We start from the raw sequence: 23,863 nt of genomic DNA, 5'->3' as shown, positions 1-23,863 counted from the left end.
TTCACCCGTACCTAGACGACTGGCTCATCAGAGCAGACTCTGCAACAGAGAGCTTACAAGCTACAGCCAGAGTGGTCTCAGTACTGCAATCTCTAGGCTGGGTCGTCAATATGGCCAAAAGTCACCTGTCCCCTTCACAATCTCTAGAGTTTTTGGGGGCCAGGTTCGACACAGTCTCGGGCTATGTGTTCCTACCCGAGCTAAGGCGGTGCAAGCTTCAGAATCAGGTCCGTCTGCTCCTGAGGATGCCCCGCCCGCGAGCTTGGGACATTGTCCAGCTGCTGGGATCGATGACAGCCACGATGGAAGTGGTACCCTGGGCGAGAGCGCACCTGAGACCTCTACAATATTCCCTACTCCGGAGATGGTCTCCTATTTCTCAGGATTACCAATGCAGACTTACTTGGCTCCCTGCGGCCCGTCTCAGCATGGAGTGGTGGCTCTCGGACAGCATGCTGCAGCGAGGAATGCCGCTGACGTTCCCCGTTTGGTGCCTAGTGGTAACAGATGCCAGCCTGAAGGGCTGGGGCGCACACTGCAAGGGGAAGCATGCCCAGGGTCTATGGACACCCGAGGAGTCGGAGTGGTCCATCAACCGCCTAGAGTTGAAAGCGGTGTTTCAGGCGCTTCTGGCCTTTCAAGTGACCCTGGAAGGATTGGCTGTCAGAGTGATGTCGGACAACACGACAACGGTGGCCTATATAAATAGACAAGGCAGAACAAGGTGCAGAGCACTAGCCGCGCAGGCTGAACTGATTTGCCACTGGGCCGAGCTGCATCTTCAGTGTCTGTCGGCAGCTCATATTGCAGGTCAGAGCAATGTGCAGGCCGATTATCTGAGCAGGCATCAGATCGATCCAGCAGAATGGAATCTGGCAGACGAAGTATTCCTGCAGATCTGTGCCAAATGGGGCAAGCCCGTGATGGATCTAATGGCGACAAGTGCCAATACCAAAGTCCCGTGCTTCTTCAGCAGACGGAGAGATCCTCGCTCGGCGGGGTTGGATGCCTTGGCTCAACCCTGGCCTCCGGGTCTACTTTATGTGTTTCCCCCATGGCCCTTGATAGGGCACCTGCTCTTGCGGATTCGGCTGCACCCAGGAGAAGTGGTCCTCATCGCCCCGGATTGGCCAAGGAGACCTTGGTATGCAGACCTCCGACAGATGCTCCTGGAGGCTCCTCTGCCATTACCTCTGGTACCGAACCTGTTGACTCAGGGACCGGTAGCCATGGAGGACGCTGGCCGCTTTGGTCTTACGGCATGGCTATTGAGAGGGCGCAATTGAGGGATAAAGGTTATTCCAATAAAGTTATTTCCACTCTCCTGCAAGCCCGCAAGTGGTCCACTTCCGTGGCTTATGCCAGGATTTGGTGCCTGTTTGAGTCTTGGTGTGCTTCCAGAGCCATTGTTCCAATGCGGGCTCCTGTCTCGCCGATTCTGGACTTTTTGCAGGAAGGTGTACAAAAAGGCTTGGCCTATAATTCCCTGCGGGTGCAGGTGGCAGCATTGGCCTCCCTTCGTGGTAAGGTGGAAGGCGTGTCTTTGGCTGCTCACCCAGATGTGGCACGGTTTCTTAGAGGGGTGCTTCGGCTCCGACCTCCAGTGCGAGCACCCTGTCCAGCTTGGAACCTGGGGCTAGTTTTGAAAACCCTGCAGGCATCTCCTTTTGAGCCGCTTCGGCGAGCATCGGAGAAAGACTTGACACTGAAGGCCGTTTTTCTGGTGGCCATTACGTCGGCGAGACGGGTGTCAGAGCTCCAGACGCTGTCCTGTAGAGGCCCATTTCTGCAATTTTCAGAGTCTGGAGTCACGGTTCGGACCGTGCCTTCCTTTATGCCTAAGGTGGTTTCAGCCTTTCACTTAAACCAGCCTATTTTCTTGCCCTCTTTTTTAGAGGAAGAGTTTCCAGAATCTTTTGGGCAGCTGCACCTTTTGGATGTGCGCAGGACTCTGCTGCAGTATCTGCGAGTTACTAACTCTTTCAGGGCTTCTGATCATCTGTTTGTTTTGCTATCCGGTTCTCGCAGAGGGTCTCCAGCGTCTAAAGCCACTATTGCCCGCTGGCTCAAAGAAACGATCTTTTCAGCTTATCTGCTGGCCGGCAGGGTTCCGCCTGTAGCCTTTAAGGCACATTCTACTAGAGCGATTTCTTCCTCTTGGGCTGAAACTGGAGCACTCTCTCTTCAAGAGATATGCAGTGCAGCAACATGGGCTTCTAAGCTCTCCTTTGCCCGACATTACAGGCTGGATGTGGCTGCCAGAAGGGATGCGCGTTTTGGTGCACAAGTGCTAGCGCGTGGTGTGGCTTGTTCCCACCCTATCTAGGGATTGCTTTGTTACATCCCATACGTAATGGCTTCATCTGCTTGATGACAAGGAAGGGAAAATTAGGTTCTTACCTTGGTAATTTTCTTTCCTTTAGTCATAGCAGATGAATCCATGAGCCCTCCCTGTATGATTGTCTGTATGCTGTGAATCTGTTTTTCAGGTTCTGTTCTAATTTCCTGAAGTTCCTTCCTTGGGAGAAAGTTGGAAAACAATCTTCAGGATTCATGTTCAGTTTAAATTTTAGGAGGATGTGTTCATTCCCTCCAGCATGTTTCTTTTGGAGGATGTGTTGATTCTCTCCAGGAGGTGCGTGTGTTCCCCTCCAGTTCTATAAATAGGAGGATGAGTTCATTCCCTCCAGTGTGTTGGAAGGATGTGTGATTCCCTCCAGGAGGCACGTGTGTTCCCCTCCACTTATGCAATAAGGAGGATGAGTTTATTCCCTCCAGGAGGATGTGCATTCCCTCCTTTATGAGTTCATGCCCTTGTGATGGGCCATCGTTCGCTGTGAGGAAAGCTCTTGTGATTCCCATTGCGGTTTGCCATACTGCTTTGGAAGCTTCAAATACTGAAGAGGCAGTGGAGCTAGCTGGCCAAGAGGGCACTGTGAAAGTTTGAGTGCTCTCTATCTCCCCTGCTGGTTGATGGACATAACCCATACGTAATGGCTTCATCTGCTATGACTAAAGGAAAGAAAATTACCAAGGTAAGAACCTAATTTTCCCTTCCCTTTGCATAGAGAACAAGACCAGAAAGGGAGACTCGGTATGTATAAATGCTCAATTCACATTTTCAGAAGGTCCATTAGTCTTTCCGTGTTGCAAATCTTCCACCCTTTTTTAAGCCACGCTTGCTGGGAGGGAAGATCTGCCTGTTTCTACTGCATGGCAGTGGCAATTGAGGCAGCTAACTCTAGGTACTAACCAGGTTTTTCCTAGCAAGAGATTCTCCAGAGTCCCTGGTATCCAACCTCAAAAGCACCATCATATATTACTACTACTACTATTTAGCATTTCTATAGCGCTACAAGGCATACGCAGCGCTGTACAAACATAGAAGAAAGACAGTCCCTGCTCAAAGAGCTTACAATCTAATAGACAAAAAATAAATAAAGTAAGCAAATCAAATCAATTAATGTGAACGGGAAGGAAGAGAGGAGGGTAGGTGGAGGCGAGTGGTTACAAGTGGTTACGAGTCAAAAGCAATGTTAAAGAGGTGGGTTTTCAGTCTAGATTTAAAGGTGGCCAAGGATGGGGCAAGACGTAGGGGCTCAGGAAGTTTATTCCAGGCGTAGGGTGCAGCGAGATAGAAGGCGCGAAGTCTGGAGTTGGCAGTAGTGGAGAAGGGAACAGATAAGAAGGATTTATCCATGGAGCGGAGTGCACGGGAAGGGGTGTAGGGAAGGACGAGTGTGGAGAGATACTGGGGAGCAGCAGAGTGAATACATTTATAGGTTAGTAGAAGAAGTTTGAACAGGATGCGAAAACGGATAGGGAGCCAGTGAAGGGTCTTGAGGAGAGGGGTAGTATGAGTAAAGCGACCCTGGCGGAAGATGAGACGGGCAGCAGAGTTTTGAACCGACTGGAGAGGGGAGAGGTGACTAAGTGGGAGGCCAGCAAGAAGCAGATTGCAGTAGTCTAAACGAGAGGTGACAAGGGTGTGGATGAGGGTTTTGGTAGAGTGCTCGGAAAGAAAGGGGCGGATTTTACGGATGTTGTAAAGAAAGAAACGACAGGTCTTGGCGGTCTGCTGGATATGAGCAGAGAAGGAGAGAGAAGAGTCAAAGATGACCCCAAGGTTTCGAGCTGAGGAGACAGGGAGAATGAGAGAGCCATCAACAGAAATAGAAAACGGGGGGAGCGGGGAGGTGGGTTTGGGGGGGAAAATGAGAAGCTCGGTTTTGGTCATATTTAATTTCAGGTGGCGTTGAGACATCCAGGCAGCAATGTCAGACAAGCACGCTGAAACTTTGGTTTGGATGCAAGGTGAGATATCAGGGGTAGAAAGGTAGATTTGGGAGTCATCAGCATAGAGGTGGTAGGAAAAGCCATGGGATGAGATTAATGAACCAAGGGAAGAAGTGTAGATAGAAAAGAGGAGGGGACCAAGAACAGAACCCTGAGGTACACCGACAGGCAGAGGGATAGAAGTAGAAGAGGATCCACCAGAGTGAACACTAAAGGTGCGGAGGGAGAGGTAGGAAGAGAACCAGGAAAGGACAGAGCCCTGGAATCCAAGTGAGGACAGGGTATCGAGAAGTATGCTGTGATCGACAGTGTCAAAAGCAGCGGAAAGATCAAGAAGAATGAGGATGGAATATTGACCTCTGGATTTAGCCAGTAATAGGTCATTGGAGACTTTAGTAAGCGCAGTTTCAGTTGAGTGGAGAGGGCGAAAACCAGATTGTAATGGGTCAAGAATAGCATGTGAGGAGAGAAAATCAAGGCAGCGGCGGTGAACAGCACGCTCAAGTAATTTGGAGAGAAAAGGAAGGAGGGAGATGGGTCGGTAATTAGAGGGACAAGTAGGGTCAAGTGAAGGCTTCTTAAGGAGAGGTGTGACCACAGCATGTTTAAAGGAAGCAGGGACAGTCGCAGTGGAAAGTGAGAGGTTGAGAATGTGACAGATAAAAGGAATAAGAGTAGGAGAGATGGCATTAAGAAGGTGGGTGGGAATGGGATCAGAGGAACAGGTGGTACATTTTGAGGAAGAAAGGAGAAGTGTAGTTTCCTCAATAGTAACTTCAGGAAAGGAGGAAAGGGAATGAGGGGAAGGAGAGAGAGGGGAACGGACTAGTGGAGGGAGAGCTGGTGAGGTAGAGAAAGCAAGGTTTATCTTTTGAACCTTGTTGTGAAAGAATTCAGCAAGGGTCTGAGGAGATAATGAAGGGGGAGTTGGGGGAGGGGGCACCTTGAGGAGAGAGTTCAATGTGGTGAAGAGAAGTCGAGGATTAGAGCCAAGAGAGTTGGTCAGTTGGATATAATAATCCTGTTTGGCACGTAAAAGAGCAGATTGGAAGGAGGTCAGCATGAACTTAAAGTGTAAGAAATCAGCAAGGGCCCGAGATTTCCGCCAGAGGCGTTCGGCGGAGCGGGTACAGGAACGTAGGTAGCGGATATTAGAAGTCAGCCAAGGTTGGGGTTTTGTACGCCTTACAGGGCGGGTCATCAAAGGTGCAAGAGTGTCTAAGGCAGAGGATAGTTGTAAGAAGAAACAGCCTCGTTGACAGACGTGGATGGTGCCACAGTAGAGAGGAGGTTTGAAACATGGGAGGATAGAGATGAAGGGTCAATGTCGTGAAGATTCCTAGATAAATTAGATAGGATAGGACGGGACTGGGAGGGAGGAGATTTAAGTGTGAAAGTTATAAGATGGTGATCAGAGAGGGGAAGATCGGAGGCAAGGAAACTAGAGGGTGAACAGTTGGAGGAGAAGATGAGATCAAGACAGTGACCATTTTGATGAGTGGGGGAGGTGGAGCATAGTTGGAGATTAAAGGACGACGTTAAAGCGAGTAACTTGGAAATATAAGAGTTGGAAGGATCATTAGCAGGAATATTAAAGTCACCAAGGATGAGAGAGGGGGAGGAAGGATCATGGAAGAAGGCAAGCCAGGCATCAAAGTCACTGAGAAAGGATGAAAGGGACTTATCAGGGGGACGATAAATGACCGCTATTCGAAGAGGCAGAGGAGAGAAAAGGCGGATAGAGTGGACTTCAAAGGAGGAAAAACAGTGAGATTGAGGTGGAAGAAGGGGTTGAAATCTGGAGGAGGGAGAGAGAAGTAGTCCAACACCGCCCCCACGGCCAGCAGAGCGAGGAGTATGTGAAAATAGATAACCGCCATGGCACAGGGCTGCGACTGAAGCAGAGTCATCAGGGCAGAGCCAGGTTTCTGTTTCTGTCACATTAATTTTATTAAAGTTCTTGGCAAATGAGAGAAGTTTTCAGGTGCCACCACACCGCCTTGAGTGAATTCCTTCAAAAAGGCGGTGAATAAATCCTAATAAATAAATATGTTTAAAATTACACTTTCCTGCATACCTCCTCCAGCAAACCTCTGTAGTTGGAATTCTTGTAACTGGCTTGGTATAATATAACCACAAAGAGTATGCAGACCTCCACAGAAAACTTTGGAGTAATATAGGCTGTGAACATAATTGTATACCGAGTATCATAATCTTGCTTTTTGCACTGGGAAAAGCAGGAATGCAAATACTAGCATGTTAAACTAGCTGTAATTGCCATCTGTCAGAAAGCACCTAGCTATCTGCTTGGGGTTAGCTTGCAGCCACTTAGAGGGTCTATCCCCAGTACAGCTCAGGTCTGCCTGCACCTGCCGCTCATGGTGTACAGTAGCAACTTCCTCCCACCAACTAGGTCACAACCGCTTCTGGGCGAGTCTCCCACTCTGAAATTATCCCCCGTTATTTCTAGGTTACTGGAGCCACACTCCCAGTGGTCCCACAGTTCCCAGAAAGCACTCACAGACCCAACACATAAACCACCAGGATTCCTTAACATCCCTCCAGACCAGACTGTGATTGATAACTCTAATATGAGCGTTAACCTTAATAAATATAGTAGTGGGCATGAATAAAAAAGAAAAACAAGCAGCAGTTACAAGTAGCAGCTCTTGAAAACAGGAAAACAGCATAAATACTGATCATCAGTTCTCTCTCTCTTTCACTGTGGCTGAGCAGGGTCTGCCTTCTTGAACTGGGATTGTACCTTATATACTCTATGCTGAGGTTAAAGGTTATAGAGCACTTGTAAAATTAAAATTCATTGATTTATCATAAAAAAATAAAAATCTATACCTAGCTATAGGAACAATACTTGATGGAAAAATATTAAATATAATCGATTTGGAGTCCTTAATAATATAGAAAATGGTGTCATTGTAAATGATATAAAGTGTATAAACCACTAATAGAATCCAATGGTGCTACTTGTACCCTTCTCAAAACGCTAATTATCTTGAGAAAACACTGCTTAAAACCTTTTAAAAAACCATTAGAAATCCGAAAAATGTCATATGAATGACAGCGAAAATCAAAACAAAGGATCAATATCAATGAATCATCAAATACCCTTCCCAAATTGCTTAAAATTTAAAAAAAACGTTGCATAAAAAGTGAAAAAAATGTTAAAAAATAAAAAGATGCTATTCATTCCAGTGGCCATCTTGGAAGTGTTTCAATGATGAAAAAAGCGTTGTTGATAGTAAGGAAGACACTGGCACCAGGTAACTACAAAAATAGCTTGATCTTTGGTATCCATATACTTAAAGTATGAACGTCTCCTTATAAAAGTTAAGTAAAAACAGCAGTAGGAAAACCTAAAATATATACTATTAAATAATTGCAACCCTAAAGGAATGAGTCAACAGCTAAAATTTAAAAATACTTATGAATGTATATGACAGTGTACATGTCCCTTTTGTTTACAAAAACACTGAAAACTCTGATTCTTGTTTCAAACCATTTGGTGCTGCAGTCCACATTTAAAGATAAATTTCTGTTCTTCTTACAATAAAAGTTAGTCAATATCTCCTCCTCTCCAATGTGGTTTTATCTTATGAATTAACTAAAATACTAAAGGATGGGTGTGGAATAACAAAGACAAAAAGTAATCCACAAAACATGAAACTTATACTCTTGTAATATGAAGTGAAAGGAAGGAAAATCCTCAAAGTAGCTCAAAACAAACAGTTTTTAAAGAGCTGAAGTGGTCAAAAACAGACTTTACTTCATCATAGGCAAAACCCTTCCCACAGAAAAAGAGGCTACATACAAAATGCAAAAAAAATAATGACTTATCTTAGAACCAAATACCCGGCGGCATTCCTGCATCTTCCGACTTCCACCAGACATGTTGGGAGCTACATGTTTTGAGAGCTACACATTGGTTCTAAGATAAGTCAATCGAATCACCAACCACAACAGCCGTCCAAACCCTTCCCATCTGGGCACTAGCCCCTGGAAACATATCTTCAATGTGAGAGGATATTGCTTTCTCTGGTGTGCTGGTCTACAGGATTACTTCCATCCTCACCAGGGTGATGCGCTCCTTTTCGAAGGCCCCCGTCCTCCTAGGAAGCACAGGGGCTGCCGGATTGGAGGTGGGACTTCTCTGCAACGTCCCTGTAGGCCTCCTCTATGTACCTCTGTCTCCATCAGCTCCTCCAAGTCTGGTACTCTAGCCTCAAGAGAACAGACTCGTTCTCCGAGAGCTAGGAGCTCTTTGCATCGAGCACACACATATGACATCTCACCAAATGGGAGATAATCATACATGTGACACTCAATGCAAAAAACTGGATATCACCCCTCTCGCTGCTGGACTACTGACTGCATCTTAGTATTATAGAGACTAGCCGTTGAGCCCGTTAAAACGGGCTGGTGGGTCGCCGCCCCCCTCCCCCCGTTTGCCGCCCCTCCACCCGGCCCGTCTCTTCGCTATTCAACTTACATCTCCGCAGCAAGCAGAGATCAGCTGAGCTCCCGTCGGCCTTCCTTCTCTGCCTGTGTCCTGCCCTCGTAGACGTAACGTCAGCGAGGGCGGGACACAGGCAGGGAAGGAAGGCCAACAGCAGCTCAGCTGATCTGCCTGCTGTGGAGATGTAAGTTGAATAGCGAAGAGACGGCCGGGTGGAGGGGTGGCGGCAGCGGCGACTCCGGGGGGGGGGGGGGGTACCAGTGGTGGTGACCTCGGCGGTTCCCTCCCCTTCACGCAGTTTCCCTCTCTGTCCCCCCCCCCCCCCGTCCCGTCATCACGTATTGACGCGGGGGCGGGACAGACAGGGAAGTCTCTACTGTGCATTTGCGAGTGAGTACGGTCACTCGCCGTTTATATGTTTGATATTTAATTAAAACTTCTTAAGGTACTATGGATATCAGAAGAATATAATGATCCTTTTGCTTCGTAGAAACTAATTAAATGTAATTCAGACTGTAATGAAAATTGAAAATTCCCCTCTTGATGTCTTAATTAGAATAATTGACTATAAATGAAGAGTTGAGCTAGGGGTGGGTGGGATTGAGGACTGAACTGGGCCCTTCTGTGCCTTCTAGAGACTATCTGTTAATGCTGTGGCAGAAACTTCAAGTTATAAAACTATGGGGAAAAGGGCATGGAGACTAGCTAATAAAGTTTGCTTTTTTTTTTTAATTCTAACTCTGTTTATCAATATCCTACAATTCCTCTTTTAACCCCGAATCTTTAAGCTATGGCAGAAACTTCAATTTTTAAAACTATGGGGAAAAGGGTATGGAGACTAGCTAATAAAGTTTGCTTGCTCTTTTTTATTTTAAAATTCTGTGTTTATCAATATCCTACAATTCCTCTTTTAAACCCTAATCTTTAAGTTACCAAGCTCAGAATAAAATAATGTCACTTACCCACAGAGATGTCCTCTTCTTTCAGAGCTTCTCCCTCTGTGCAAAATGTTTTTGCAGCTTAAATGTTTTCCCCAGCCTTAAAAAAAAAATGCTTCTTTAGACGTTTTGGGGGCTTAAATGTCTGTGTTCTGGCATGTCAGTATTTAAAAAGTGAATAGCGTTTTTAAAATGACTGTGTTTGTCATGGAAAGGGTGCTGGATGCATGAACTGGCAACCCACTGGAGGTGGTGAAGATAAAAATGGCAGCAGAATTCAATAAAACATCTAACAAGCACAGAGGATCGTTAACTGTAAAGAAGAGGGAATGCCAAAAATCAACTGTGATCTATGGCATTGTACAAGAATGAAAATGGGCAGACTAGATGGGACTAACATTCTTTATCTGCTGTCATATTCGGTGTTTATCTGTGTCTTTAATATTTAACTCACACATTCCTATAAACATTTTTCATAAATCTCATTCATTTTTTTTCAAGGGTTTGAACACAGAGAAGCAGAAATCATCTAGCAGTTCACATTATCAAAACTTAACTAATGGGCAAGTGAGCTATCTAGAAAGAAAGGAGTCTGCATACAAAAAGAAAAAGGAGGCTAACGTGGCTATGGAAACCAGAAATGGACCTCTGAATGTGGATAAACAAATTGACACCAAGAGCACAGATTCACAGTCGGATACAAATAAAAAAGATATTGTTCCACAGGAGGACGAGAGTGATTCAGTACAGAGTGAACCAGAAGAAGGGGAAATCACAGACTCTGAAAACAAGGACTGTAGTGATGAAGATGTATCAAGCATAGCCCCGGGCACTTCTGGAAACTCAGAACAGGAAGGTAAATTTTTTAAACAACCTTTATAAACTATTTGTATAGCAAATTCATATCTCAAAATGTAATATGTTGAAAGGGCAGTATGATATTTCAGTAATTTTCATGATCTTATTTTAATTAAAATTTTACTTAAAACTAAACTGATAGCTGGCCGTTTGACTCATCCCATAATGTAGGAGACTCTAGTTTCTGTGCCCCGCCTAGTGGACTGGCAAGGGTTGGGTGTATAGCAGAGATGATACACTTACTCCCACAAAGATGGGGAATATAGCTATGATAACTGCAGTAATCCCTGGTAGCCAAAGGAGTAATGCTGAAAGAAAGTCTTAGAGGAGAGTTTGGTACAGCCCTTCTGAGTGCAGAAAGTACAGATAGCACTCAAGCATGTGTTGTGGGGTGATTTAAAAAAATATCCCTTTTGATTTTCTTTCAGTTAGCATACTTGCCTTAGCATATAAAGATTTAAAGGGGTCAATTACAGTTTAGTAAAACCATGTTTGATATTATTAAAAGTTTTCATAATGCAGGTTTAGAGGGCAATAATCAAAACATTTTGCATGGATAGACGTGTTTACCAACATAACATCATGTTGTAATTTCATTTCCCCCGTCTACCTAATATGGGTAAAAGTATACATGGTGTGAACAGCATGTAAACTTTTTACCGACATAAAAAAACGAAACAGACAGGTTGGGAAAGCAAAATTCCATATGGAAAGCACATTGTTATTTCTCCACAAATGCTTTGTTGCTTGTACTCTGTACCTCTCATGATGTAGATACAGTGTATGGGGAGTACTTTGTTATATCTGCATTGTGTGCAGAGAAGGGCGATAAAAATGATAAAGGGGATGGGACGACTTCCCTATGAGGAAAGGCTAAAGTGACTAGGGCTCTTCAGCTTGGAGAAAAGGCGGCTGAGGGGAGATATGATAGAGGTCTATAAAACAGGTGGAGTTGAACAGGTAGATGTGAAGAGGGGGCATGCAATGAAGCTACAATGTAGTAAATTTAAAACAAATCGGAGAAAATTTTTCTTCACTCAACTTGTAATTAAACTCTGGAAGTTGTTGCCAGAGAATGCGGTGAAGGTGATTAGCTTAGCGGCGTTCAAAAAAGGTTTGGACGGCTTCCTAAAGGAAAAGTCCATAGACCATTATTAAATCGACTTGGGGAAAAATCCACTATTTCTGGGATAAGTAGTATAAAATGTTTTGTACTTTTTGGGATCTTGCCAGGTATTTGTGACCTGGATTGGCCAGTGTTGGAAACAGGATGCTGGGCTTGATGGACCTTTGGTCTGTCCCAGTATGGCAATACTTATGTACTTATGTAATTGCCCTCCTCCTTTGAAAATGAGCATGCAGTCCCATGGGTACAGCAAACTCCCTGCAGAATTTCCAAAATTGCCTTCCCCATGTAATAAAAATTCTCTTCAATGTAAGAGAAGCATATTTATAAAGAGCCTGGAGTTTATAGGTTGTTGATTTTCCATAGATGGGCTTTAGTGTGAAATGTCAGAAAATACTGATATTTAAGAGGAACCAATGTTGTTTCCTCATTTTTCACCATTAAAAAAAATATATATATACTCATTTGTGTTGAGAAATTGTGAACATTTTAATACCCAAGCATTGAAGTTAAGCATCTATTACAACTGTAGAAACACGTTCATCTCTCTATATAAAACGCACCTCCAACATTCTATGAAGCCTCCACAAGCTCCAACTTTCTAAATGCATGGTGGAGAAACCACAATTTGCCCAAAGTGTTTGCCCCGCCCTCACGTCAAACGTGATGACGTTCAGGGGAGAGCAATGGCAATGAACCAATCACATCGCTCAGCCCTCTACGTCATCACGAGTGACGCGAGGGCGGGGCATACAGAAAATCAACACCACCAGAGAGACCGAGGGACGCAGCTATGAGAGGCTAGCCGAGAAACGCAGCTAGAGAGAAAACAGAGAAGGGCGGTGTCCAGGAGACTAAAGGCGGAGACAATGGACTCCTCCACCCCCTTTTTAAAGAACACAAAGCACGTCCTTTATCCTCCACAATTCCTTTGTTAATATCGCCCGACAGGGCAGGCCCGGCGACAAAACAACCAATAGGAAAAGAGGTGGGGGCAACCAAACAATGAAAACAGGTAAGAAGGCAGAACGGGTCCAGCATTCATCCAATTTCATTAGGTAAGAGGGAAAGGGATGGCCACAGACACCAAATCGGATGGCAAGCAGCATGCAAGCAGCCAATCGGAGAGCACGACTGACGAGGGACGTCACGGGACAAGGAAGCGAGTGATGGCGTCCGGAGTGGAGCGGGGCAGCGGCCGGAGTGGGACCGAACCCGAGCGGAAACCCGGAAATACGCTGTTATCAGTCTCTGTGGACACCTGTTCTGGTAACGGAGCGTCTTCCTGACGTCAGTATATGCATGATATCACCGTTGCTGTCTAAGCGATGACGTAACTGCTGCAGCAGAGAGACCACTTTTCCAGACGTCAGACGTGTCCTCACTCTGCTATGCCATGTGCACCCACTTCCGTAAATCCCCTCTCACTGGCCAGGTGTATAGAACCCATGCAGCCAGTCGCTCACTATTGTCACATCCCAAATATATACGTGTATCTCTCTATAAAATCCATGCAGCCAACTCTGTCCACCACTGTCATATCCTCGCTCTCTGTAGATATATATATATATATATATATATATATATATATATATATATATATATATATATATATATATATAGGTAGATGTATAGATATATATAACCCATGTGTGAAAAAAAAAACAAAAACACAGTACACACGAAAAGAGAAAAGAAGCCAACCCTACGAATAAAAACACTGCAAAAAGAGTAGTCTTTCTTTGTTGCTAAATAGTATAAATGCCATGCAGCTGCTATCTTCACATCCCAGGCAACTATGTCACACACACACTCGCACATTCACTCTTTCTCTCTCACACAGTCACTCTCACACACACTCTTTCAAACATACACACTCCGAGGAAAACCTTGCTAGCGCCCGTTTCATTTGTGTCAGAAATGGGCATTATTTACTAGTTTGTTTATAAAAAGCTGCAAATTTGCCATGCTTTAAATTGTTGGTTCTGATTTGTAGTTTGCTGTATCTGTTGCATTGTAACTGCATTTTCAGGGGGTTGGGGAAGGGATTATACTTAAATAAAATATGATCAAGTTAAATAGAATATTGGAGAAAAATACACCAAAAACAGATTATGATTGCAACAAAGCCCAAAAGGCCAATCTAGGCTACCCACTTTTCTTTTCTAATGTAGTTCGACAGACGTGCATCTGTTTTCTGCCAATTCACCCTTTTCCTTTGCTAAGAATCTTCTGTTCTTGTCTTCATGTTAGTGTCTCTGTTTGTTGATGTGTATAATACCCTAGAAATACATGCCAGTCTTTTCATATGGTGAAATAAGTTAACTCTATAAAACTACCAGATTTCTTCAGGTTGTTTAGGACAGATGTTTCAAAAGTATCCATTCCTGTGCCTATTCATTTGTAGCCTGTCATCTTGGTTGTACCACAGAAAGGCTATATATCAGATCTATGACTCTTTCTTTTTTTTTTTTTTATATTTATTTATGGTTTTAACATTTTGAAACACAGTACACAACTGTATATTAATTCTGTAGATACATGGCTTTGATCTATGACTCTTTTTAATCCCAGTTTTTAAAATCAGAATTGGAAATCTCAAAATAAAAGCATAAGATTTAAACCATATGGTATTCTGTTCCAAAGAAACAGTAAACTCATTGACTAGAATATAGCCAAACCAGACCTGGATTTAACATTAGGAAAAACAAGCAACTGCCTACAATGCCAAATTATGAAGGTGCCAAAAATATGGGTCAAAAAGGAGCCTATCTTCAGACTTGATTTAGGACACACCAAAGGGGAAAGCTGGGATGCCACCGTGACATTCTGGAACTCCCCAGCTTTCTGAAAGCTAATTGTATTAGTCCAATAAAATGGTATTATTTTATTTTCTATGTTTGTTTTATTTCTATTTGTTAATTTGTAAAGTCATGATTGGTATTTGTTAGTTATTTCAAATTTACATCTGCTGTCTTTATATTGTGTACAGTACTAGGGGACATTTTCTGTCTCTGTGGTGTTGCATTGTATGCAAAATCTGGCTTCTTGGGGGTTCAGTTTAATTCTTGTCTAAATAGAAAATTTATGGTTACTTATTCTATAATGGATTAGGGTGTGTCTGTGAAAAAGACTTGGCTTTCAGTTGGCATTTGACTGTGCAGGATCAACGATCTGTACTATTCTGGCTGGTTTCATTTTACAATTGGTGAATTGATGTTCTAGTGCTCACTGTAGTGTTTAAGATGCTTTCCTTTTCCTTGTGTGACTTGTAGAAATTACTGCTTATGCTATGGTAGAATTGCTCTATAGGTCCTGAGTGTTTTGTATTCTCGGTATGCCTAGTACTGGATGTTGGAGGGGTGTTAAAAAATGACCGGCCCCAGGTGTCACATACCCTAGGTACACCACTGGGGTCTTACGTACAACTTAGTAACATAACACTTTTTCAGCATTTTGTGTTCTGCAGTACTACTTCAGAGTTTTTGAACATATTTTACTTAATACTGTATGTATGTTTGTTTTAATTGTTGTAGATGATGAAATGATTTGGCTTCCTTGGGTTCGAGTAATTGTAATCAGATCACCAGTGCTCAAGGCTGGATCATTATATACCATCACTGCAAAAGAACGTGCTACAGTTGGACGGTAAGAATTCATTTTGGGTGATGTGTTCATAAAGGGATATTCTTGAGCAGTTAAATTTCTTGTTTAATTTTGCAGCACAAGACATTATGTTTCTTTTGTTAATTTGTTTTTACTGCCTCATTGAGGAGTTGAACAAAGTGGTTTACAACTACGTTATTGTTAATAGTACCATTTTCATATATAGTGCCTTGTAAAGGTTTTCTGTGTTTAAATAGTGCAGTTCAAAATTTATTAAAGTAGGAGTTTGTTTCACTACCCTACACAACATTATCTATATTTTCAACATGAAAAAGACAATTCTAGAAATATTTAAAAAGTAATTTATTAAGAATAAGAAACCAAAGTGTTTTAATTGTATTAAGCTTCACATCCCTTTACTCAATAGTTGGTGGAAGCCCTTTTTGCAGCAATAACAGTCGTGAATCAGGATAAGTGTCTACCAACTTTCCACAGTAGGATGGTGCAATTTTTGTCCTTTGTTGGCCAAAGGTTCAGGCTCTTTCAAGTTAGCTGGGGATCATCTGTGGAATGCAGTCTTGAAGTCTTATCACAGGATTTCTAGTATATTTAGATCTGAGTTTTGACTGAGCCACTCAAGACATCACTTTCTTTTTGCTGAGCCACTACATTGTGCTTTCACCTGGAATGGAGGCTTTTTCCAATGAAGGACCACTCCTTCACAGGTTTTCTATGGGAAAAGACTGAGACAGTGCCACTTCTTTTAGAGAAGGTTGATGACCTAAAGATTTTGCTCACACCTTTTCAGTAGTAGCTCAAGGTGAGTTGCATTCAGGTACACTGGTATTTCCCTGGAGGGCTCACAATCTTAAGTTTGTACCTGAGGCAATGGAGGATTAAGTGACTTGCTCAAGATCACAAGGAGTAGCAGTGATTTGAACCGGCCACCTCTGGATGTCAAGACCAGAGCTTTAACCACTAGGCTACTCTTCCACTTCCATGTTGGATATCCTCAAATTTATATAATGAGTTTATCTTGTTGGGAAGACTGGATGGACCATACAGGTCTTTATCTTCTGTCATCTACTATGTAAGAGAGCCCTGAGGGGGCCTCTGAAACCACCAGTTATGAGTCCCACTCCACAACCTGGGAAGGCCTTGGCCTCTTCAAGGAAAGTGTCACATCCACCTAAGACTAACGAATGCCACTAGAAACTGAGTCCTTAGCAGGCTAGGCCCTTTTCAGCAAAAAGGCTTGTGCATCAACAGCACAAATTCAGGAGATAATTGGCTCTCCTCAATGAGGCAGACATCCTGATCTCAGATGCCTATCCCATTTGTTTAATTTGATTTAGCTTTAGCCATGACCAAATGTTGTGTGGAACATGGTGCTTCCATGTTTCCACGAAGATTGAGAAACAATCACACCTCGCTTCGGATGTATCAGGAGGAGATAAACTGCCTTATTTCAGCCTGCCAAGATGAGAGAAGACCACCTTCTGCACAGAGGTTGGCCGATACTACCCTTCCATTTTGTTGGAACCTGCATCCACCTTCATACATGGTAGCCTCCAAGCTCTATTTGCAACGGAGCAGGACTACGTACTGGTAACAATCCTGTCTGTGCTGTCCTGTGTGCATGGACTTGTGCAGTCAAGCACATCCTTAGATAGTGCAACACTGTTGCCAGCATTATCCCACCAGTGTCAGCACAGATTGGCTGTCTGAGCCAGTGCACTCTTCCCTGTTTACCAGCAGTACAGAGTTATGGCCTCTCTGCACAGTCTTCCCTGCATACCATAGGCACAGATCAGCTGTATGTTGCTTCAGTTTAAGATGGTTTTTATTAACAGCAGTTAAATTAACAGCTTCAGACCTCCCCTGTGTATCCACCAGTGATCCAGTCTTTCAACTCTAGGATCCTACCAACTCAATCCCACGTGTTCTTTTAACACAATGACTTTGGTGAAAGGTACAGCAACGATGTCCTAAAGTTCCAACAACATCCCAGCGCCATGCTGTCACGATATAACAGCCACTCTCTTCAAGACCAGAGTGTCACTGTACTCTTAATTTCGATTCACAGTCTTAGTGAAGCAATTCATTACCATAAGAACTTAAGAATATTCATACTGGGTCGGACCAATGGTCTATCTAGCCCAGTATCCCGTTTCCAACAGTGGCCAATCCAGGTCACAAGTACCTGGCAGAAACCCAAATAATGGCAACATTCCATGCTACCAATCCTAGGGCAAGCAGTGCCTTCCCCATGTCTTTCTCAAGACTATGGACTTTCCTCCAGGAACTTATCAAAATCTTTTTTTTAAACCCAGATACGCTAACCGCTGTTACCACATAAGAGCGGGTAGTGTATCTAGGTTTAAAAAAGGTTTGGACACATTCCTGGAGGAAAGGTGCATAGTCTGCTATTGAGACAGATATGGGAAGCAACTGCTTGCCCTAGGATTTGTAGTATGGAGATCAAATCTAAAAACATAATACAATAAAATACAACATCAAATCAGTATCAGTTAAAAACATTCAGATTAAATATGCATGCAATAAAATAATAATTTAATACAAGAGATAAGATATCAACAAAAAATAATACCAACACAAAATATATATCAACAGAACTGCATAAGACAGATAGGTGGAGAATCAAGATGGCGTCAAGAGCAGACGTCGGGTTTCTCGGCTCCTGAACGCCCACAAGCGACCTGACGGGCGACTATTTTCCCCGACTTAAAATGGGGAAAAGAAAAGGGAAAACGGCGGTAACTACCACCAAAGTACCGCCGTCAACTCCTGTCCTTCGCCAGACAACTTTGCAGGGCTTTTGGGCTGGAATCCCTGGAGCGCAGATGTCCACTTCGTTTGGTCCGGCGTTATCTAGCGCCTAACGCAGCACTGAGAGAGCGACGCTTAGCCCCCCGTCTCTCACTACACCTCCGCAACCCGGAAGCGATTTTTTAGCTATGGGAGAACAGCGTTTGGAGGCCTTGGAGCAGCCTAGAGCCTCGGCGCTAGTGGAAGGTGGCCCCATAACTACTTCAACCCCGGGCAAGGAATCATCACTGCAGGAATCCCTTCGGGGAAGCTTGCAGACTGCCTCGGAGATCGGAACTGTGAGTACTGGAGGATTGTTAAGACCAAGTGTAGTGACAATGGATTCGCTATGGGAAGCTATCCAGGGCGTGAACAGCACACTACTTTTGATTAATGCTTCTTTTAAAAATGAAATAACGGAATTAAAAAATGCGGATCAGATATTGAACGCTCAATTTCAAGAACAAACTGTTAAGAACTTGAAAATCCAAGAAGATATTACTAAATTACAGCACATAACGGAAGCTTTGATTAAAGAACGAGAAGTTCATGAAAGAAAGATGGAATATCTTGAAAATAATGTTCGTAGAAATAATTTAAGATTTCTCAACTTCCCGAAATCTCCTTTAATTAATGCTTCGGATATGCTTAAAAAGTACTTTAAGGACATTTTGGGAATTCCAGAGGAGGCATACCCTCCTATAACACGGACACAATATATAACGGGAGTAATCAGTGGGCTTCAAGATAAAAAGCAACCAACTACATCTCAAGATTTAAACCTGACTGAATTTCTGGAGTCTTCTCTGGAGTTGATCTCTGAACAGACTACATTATTGGTCACATTTGTACTTGAATATGATCGTAACAATATCTTAAAGTCTTACTTCAGACATATTAGCGAGACATTTTTGGGACAAAAAATTCAAGTATTTCCGGATTTAGCGCGAACCACTCAAAAGAAAAGGAAGGAATTCTTAACTTATAAATCTAGAATCTTGAATTTGGGTGGCTCCTTTAATTTAAAATTTCCTTGTCGATGCTGTATTTCTTTTCAATCGGTAAATTATCTTTTCTTTAATCCTAAAAAGTTACTTGAATTTATTGAGTCAAAAGAAATAGCTGTACCGCCAATAGAGATAGTCCCATAGTTAAGGAGAGTGCTGTAAAATTGGCTGTGGATAATTTGCTTTCCCGTCTGCTAGAAATTTATGTAATTTTTCCATTTGTTTTAAATTTCTTAGTACTTGATTCAATTTATTGTGGACAAAATGAAAAAGTTCTTTTCTTCTGTTACATGTGGTATTTTGCAATACCGAATTATATTTCTGATATTTCCATACATTTATGTTCTGTTATTAATATAAATGTGAAATGAATAAATAAAGAATTAAAAAAAAAAAAAAAAAGACAGGTGGAGAATATACAACACTAAAATAACTGAATGACCGTACATACTAAATATCACCTACCTAATAGGGGTAAAAAGCAAAGTGAACCCCTAAAAGTAGTCATATAACCACCTAAAAATACAAAATAAAATAAATCAAAATAAATAAAATCTCACAATGCTTGGTCTCAATCGCCGTCTATTATGCACATTCAATGATCTAAAAACATTGAAATTAATATTCACTTTCTATTTAGTAACTTTTTTGTTAAAAGTAAGAATCGGTGAAAAATACCTATTAGATGGGTTTCCATGTTCTAATGATAGATAGCAACTCAAATCAATAGAAATTAACTTCAGCGTGAACACTACCTAAAAACATCATACTGTTCTGTGACAATCACATTTACCCTGATGATGGTATCATTAAAAAGAACTACACAGTGACCATGAAAAAAACTGATTCAGAAGCACTAATCACAACTCAGGCAATCCAGCACTCATTACTGCTGTTTGAATGGGTGGATATACAAACATCAATTGAAATTGTTACTGTTGCAACGTACCAAACGTGCTTACTGTTTTGTAATAAACACATTTACCCTGATGATTGTGTCATTAGAAAAAACTTTGTGGTGGATGTAGCAATACTGATTCAGAAGCACTCAGCAAAGCTCACAGGCAATCCAGCGCTCTATGCTTCTATTTGAATGGGTGGATATACATACATCTATTTAAATCATTACTGTTGCAACCACATATACCCTGATGATTGTATCATTAGAAAGAATTTAGCAATCCCAATTGAGAAACACTCAGCACAACTGACATGTAATCCAGTGGTCTTTACTGATACTTGAACAGGTAGATATACAATCATCTATTTCAATCATAACTGTTGCAACATACCAAACCCCCTTTAAATATAACAACATTAGGCTGATCAGATTACACTAATTTCAATCAGACAATAGAGCAACTGGCTTAGAAATTGCACTGATAAAACATATTTAAAGCAAGCCAAGCTGTTTAAACGGTACACACCACAGTCTAAATTCCATATGGAGTATCTTATATCCTACCTTACATAAGTGCTTCTTAAGTCTGAAGCAATATCCCAAGCTTACTCAGCAGACTTCGCAATGCTATGCTGACTGGCAGCATTATAACAGGCGCTCTGATTGGTCCTTTAAATATCCCCTTTGAGAGTTCAAAGGTCAAGCAAAACTCCAGAACAGGAACCCACTAATCCAAACGAAAGTGTATATTAAATACTATGTTCATCTCAAAAACAGATGAGTGAAAATAAAAGTGAAAAAACCTCAAAAAGCAGGGATAATTTTATAAAAAGAATTCTGTCATGTGACATTTCCAGGCAAACAATGTAGAACAAGCATTGGATACATGCAGTGACATATACTGACCACCAGGTGACTGATTTAAACAAACATTGGATTGAGCAGCACATAGTGACAATCTGCTGATAGTACTACTACTTATCATTTCTATAGCACTATAAAAACACTGAGCGATCAGTTTCTTGATTCAACCCAAAATGTTTAACAGTCTTAAATCTATAAATCAAACGATGTTTAGCTTACAATAGCAATTTGTTCAGATCTCCACCTCTCCAATTTGAATATATTCTTAAAAGAACTAAAAATCTTAACTGGTTAAAATCGTGTTTAAATTCACATGTGTGCCACTAAAGGTTTATCTAATACCTCTCTTTTTATTGTGCTTTTATGTTCTATATTGCGCTTATTAAATGCTCTTATAGTTTTACCAATATAGATGTCCGCAAGGGCAAATTGCTGCCTATATTACTTGTGAAGTCTTACAGTTTGAGTATTGTTTGAACTGATATTTTTCTCCTGTAATAGGGTGTTCAAAACATTTTGTTTTCAGATTGACCGGACAAACGGAACAATTTAAGCATGGGTAATGGCCCCTTACTCTATCCTTACAAGGTGGGACTGGTAATGCTGATGGTGACAAAAAATCCTTCAAATTCTTATTTCTTTTGTATGCTATCAACAATTCTTTATTTGCAAAAGAAGGAATGTTCTGGATCAATGGCCAATGAGATCTTAATATTTTATTGATATCAGAAGATAGATAATCATAATATAAAGTGCAAATAACTTTTTGGTCATTATTTTTCTTTTCCTTATTCTGCAAAAGATCTTGCTCTTACTGTTTTTCTCTTACTATACCTTTTTCAATATATTTTACAGGATAGCCTCTTTGCGTAAATCTATAAGCCATTTCTCCTATTTGCCCTTTACAATCACGATCCTCAGAACATCATTTTTTACTCTTAAAAATTGGCTGTAAGGAAGATTCTCCGAGGACAAGCAGGCTGCTTGTTCTCACTGATGGGTGACGTCCACGGCAGCCCCTCCAATCGGAACACTTCCTAGCAAAGTCCTTTGCTAGTCCTCGCGCGCCGATGCGCACCGCACATGCGCGGCCGTCTTCCCGCCCGAACCGTCTCGTGCCGGCCAGTCTTCTTTTGTCCGTGCTCGGTACGGTCGTGTTTCGCCGTTCGCGCCCCAAAGTTGACCTCGCGCGTTGTTTATCGACTTCGTTCTTTGAAAAAAAAAAAAAAGGTGTCGGAAGGAGACCTTTATGGTTTTCTCCCTTCCCATACTTCCAGTTTTGCCCCGGTAAGTTTTCTTTCGTCGTCGGGGTAGGCCCTTTTAGGCCTCGGTTGAAGTTTTTCTTCCCCCTATTTTTGTGGTGCCATTTTCGCCATTTCGAGTTTTGATCTCGCCGGCGCGATTTTTCCGCTCATGACATCGAAGTCTTCCAGCGGCTTCAAGAAGTGCACCCAGTGCGCCCGGGTAATCTCGCTCACTGACAGGCACGCGTCGTGTCTTCAGTGTTTGGGGGCTGGGCACCGCCCTCAGGCCTGTAGTCTGTGTTCCCTTTTACAAAAGCGGACTCAGGTAGCGAGATTAGCCCAGTGGAACGTTTTGTTCTCGGGCTCTTCATCGGCATCGGGAGTATCGACTGCTTCGACGTCGTCGGCGCCCGGACCTTCATCCTCGCCCCCGATTGCATCGAGTGCATCGAGGCATCGACCCTCTGCATCGGGGCGACATCGGAGGGCGGCGTCGGTGGTATCGAGACCTCCTCGTCTGCTGATGTCGTCGGACGGTGGTGCTTCGTCTGGAGTGCAGGTGAGGGCTGTCCATTCCCCTGCTGGTGGCGGTGAGCCTTCGGGTGGGTCTCCCCCTACCCTGAGGGCTCCTGCGGTACAGCCCCCCCGAGACCGACCTTCTTCGGCCTCGGCCCCGAGGAAGAGACGGCTGGATTCTACGTCCTCCTCGTCGGTGCCGGGAAGCTCCGGTGACCTGCTTCGCTCCAAAAAATCGAAGAAGCATCGTCACCGGTCCCCTTCCCGTGTCGGCACTGAGAGCTCTGGGTCGCCGAGGGAGTCGGCACCCAGTAAGCATCGGCACCGAGAGGACCGCTCGCCCTCTGTTCAAGAGGTGTCGATGCGCTCCCCTTTGGACAGCCCGGAACAGCCTCCACGCCCGGAACAGGTTCTGACATCGACTCCTGCATCGGCTTCCATGTCTTTTTCTACAGCCGCTCTGCACGAGAGCCTCCGGGCCGTTCTCCCAGAGATCCTGGGGGAGCTGTTGCGCCCTACTCCTCCGGTACCGGGGGTGCTTGCGCCACTGGTACCGTCGAGCCAGGCGCCGGCTGGCCCATTGTCCGGGGTGAGGTCTCCGACATCGGTGCCGCTTGCGGTACCGAGTGCGGTAGCCTCCCAGAAGGGCTCCCCGACCACGTCGGTGGAGGGAGCTTCGCCCGCGGTAGCCTCCCAGAAGGGCTCCCCGACCACGTCGGTGGAGGGAGCTTCGCCGGTGCGGGCGAGGGAGTCTACCTCTCGACGCTCCCATCGTGGCCGTGGTTCCACGGAGTCGAGCCGGGCACGGTTGCAGACACAGGTCTGTGAACTTGTGTCTGACACCGATGGTGAGGCCTCGTGGGAAGAGGAAGAGGACATCAGATATTTCTCTGACGAGGAGTCTGAGGGTCTTCCTTCTGATCCCACTCCCTCTCCTGAAAGGCAGCTTTCTCCTCCTGAGAGCCTGTCTTTCGCTTCCTTTGTCCGGGAGATGTCTACGGCCATCCCCTTCCCGGTGGTTGTGGAGGACGAGCCCAGGGCTGAAATGTTTGAGCTCCTGGACTATCCTTCTCCACCTAAGGAAGCGTCCACAGTACCCATGCATCATGTCCTCAAAAAGACATTGCTGGCGAACTGGACCAAGCCTCTAAGTAATCCCCACATTCCCAAGAAGATCGAGTCCCAGTACCAGATCCATGGGGAC

The 23,863-nt window shown here is 43.6% G+C and overlaps 1 protein-coding gene across 3 annotated transcripts in view; it reads left to right on the top strand.

Annotated features, from left to right (window-relative positions):
- Window positions 1–23,863, top strand: part of AGGF1 (angiogenic factor with G-patch and FHA domains 1) — a 126,289-nt gene that overhangs the window by 35,556 nt on the left and 66,870 nt on the right. For 2 of the 3 annotated variants that reach the window (XM_030193254.1, XM_030193253.1), the window contains exons 6-8: window positions 10,210–10,564; window positions 15,229–15,340; window positions 21,426–21,458. In XM_030193254.1, coding sequence (XP_030049114.1) covers window positions 10,210–10,564; window positions 15,229–15,340; window positions 21,426–21,458 — 500 coding nt within the window. The remainder of the gene's footprint in view (window positions 1–10,209; window positions 10,565–15,228; window positions 15,341–21,425; window positions 21,459–23,863) is intronic. The other variant, XM_030193255.1, reaches the window with a different exon arrangement.

Source organism: Microcaecilia unicolor, chromosome 2 (genome assembly GCF_901765095.1).
Source record: "Microcaecilia unicolor chromosome 2, aMicUni1.1, whole genome shotgun sequence".
In the NCBI taxonomy this organism is placed as follows: domain Eukaryota; kingdom Metazoa; phylum Chordata; class Amphibia; order Gymnophiona; family Siphonopidae; genus Microcaecilia; species Microcaecilia unicolor.
Note: the sequence above shows the minus strand (reverse complement) of the source record. Positions and strands in the feature narration are given on the sequence as shown.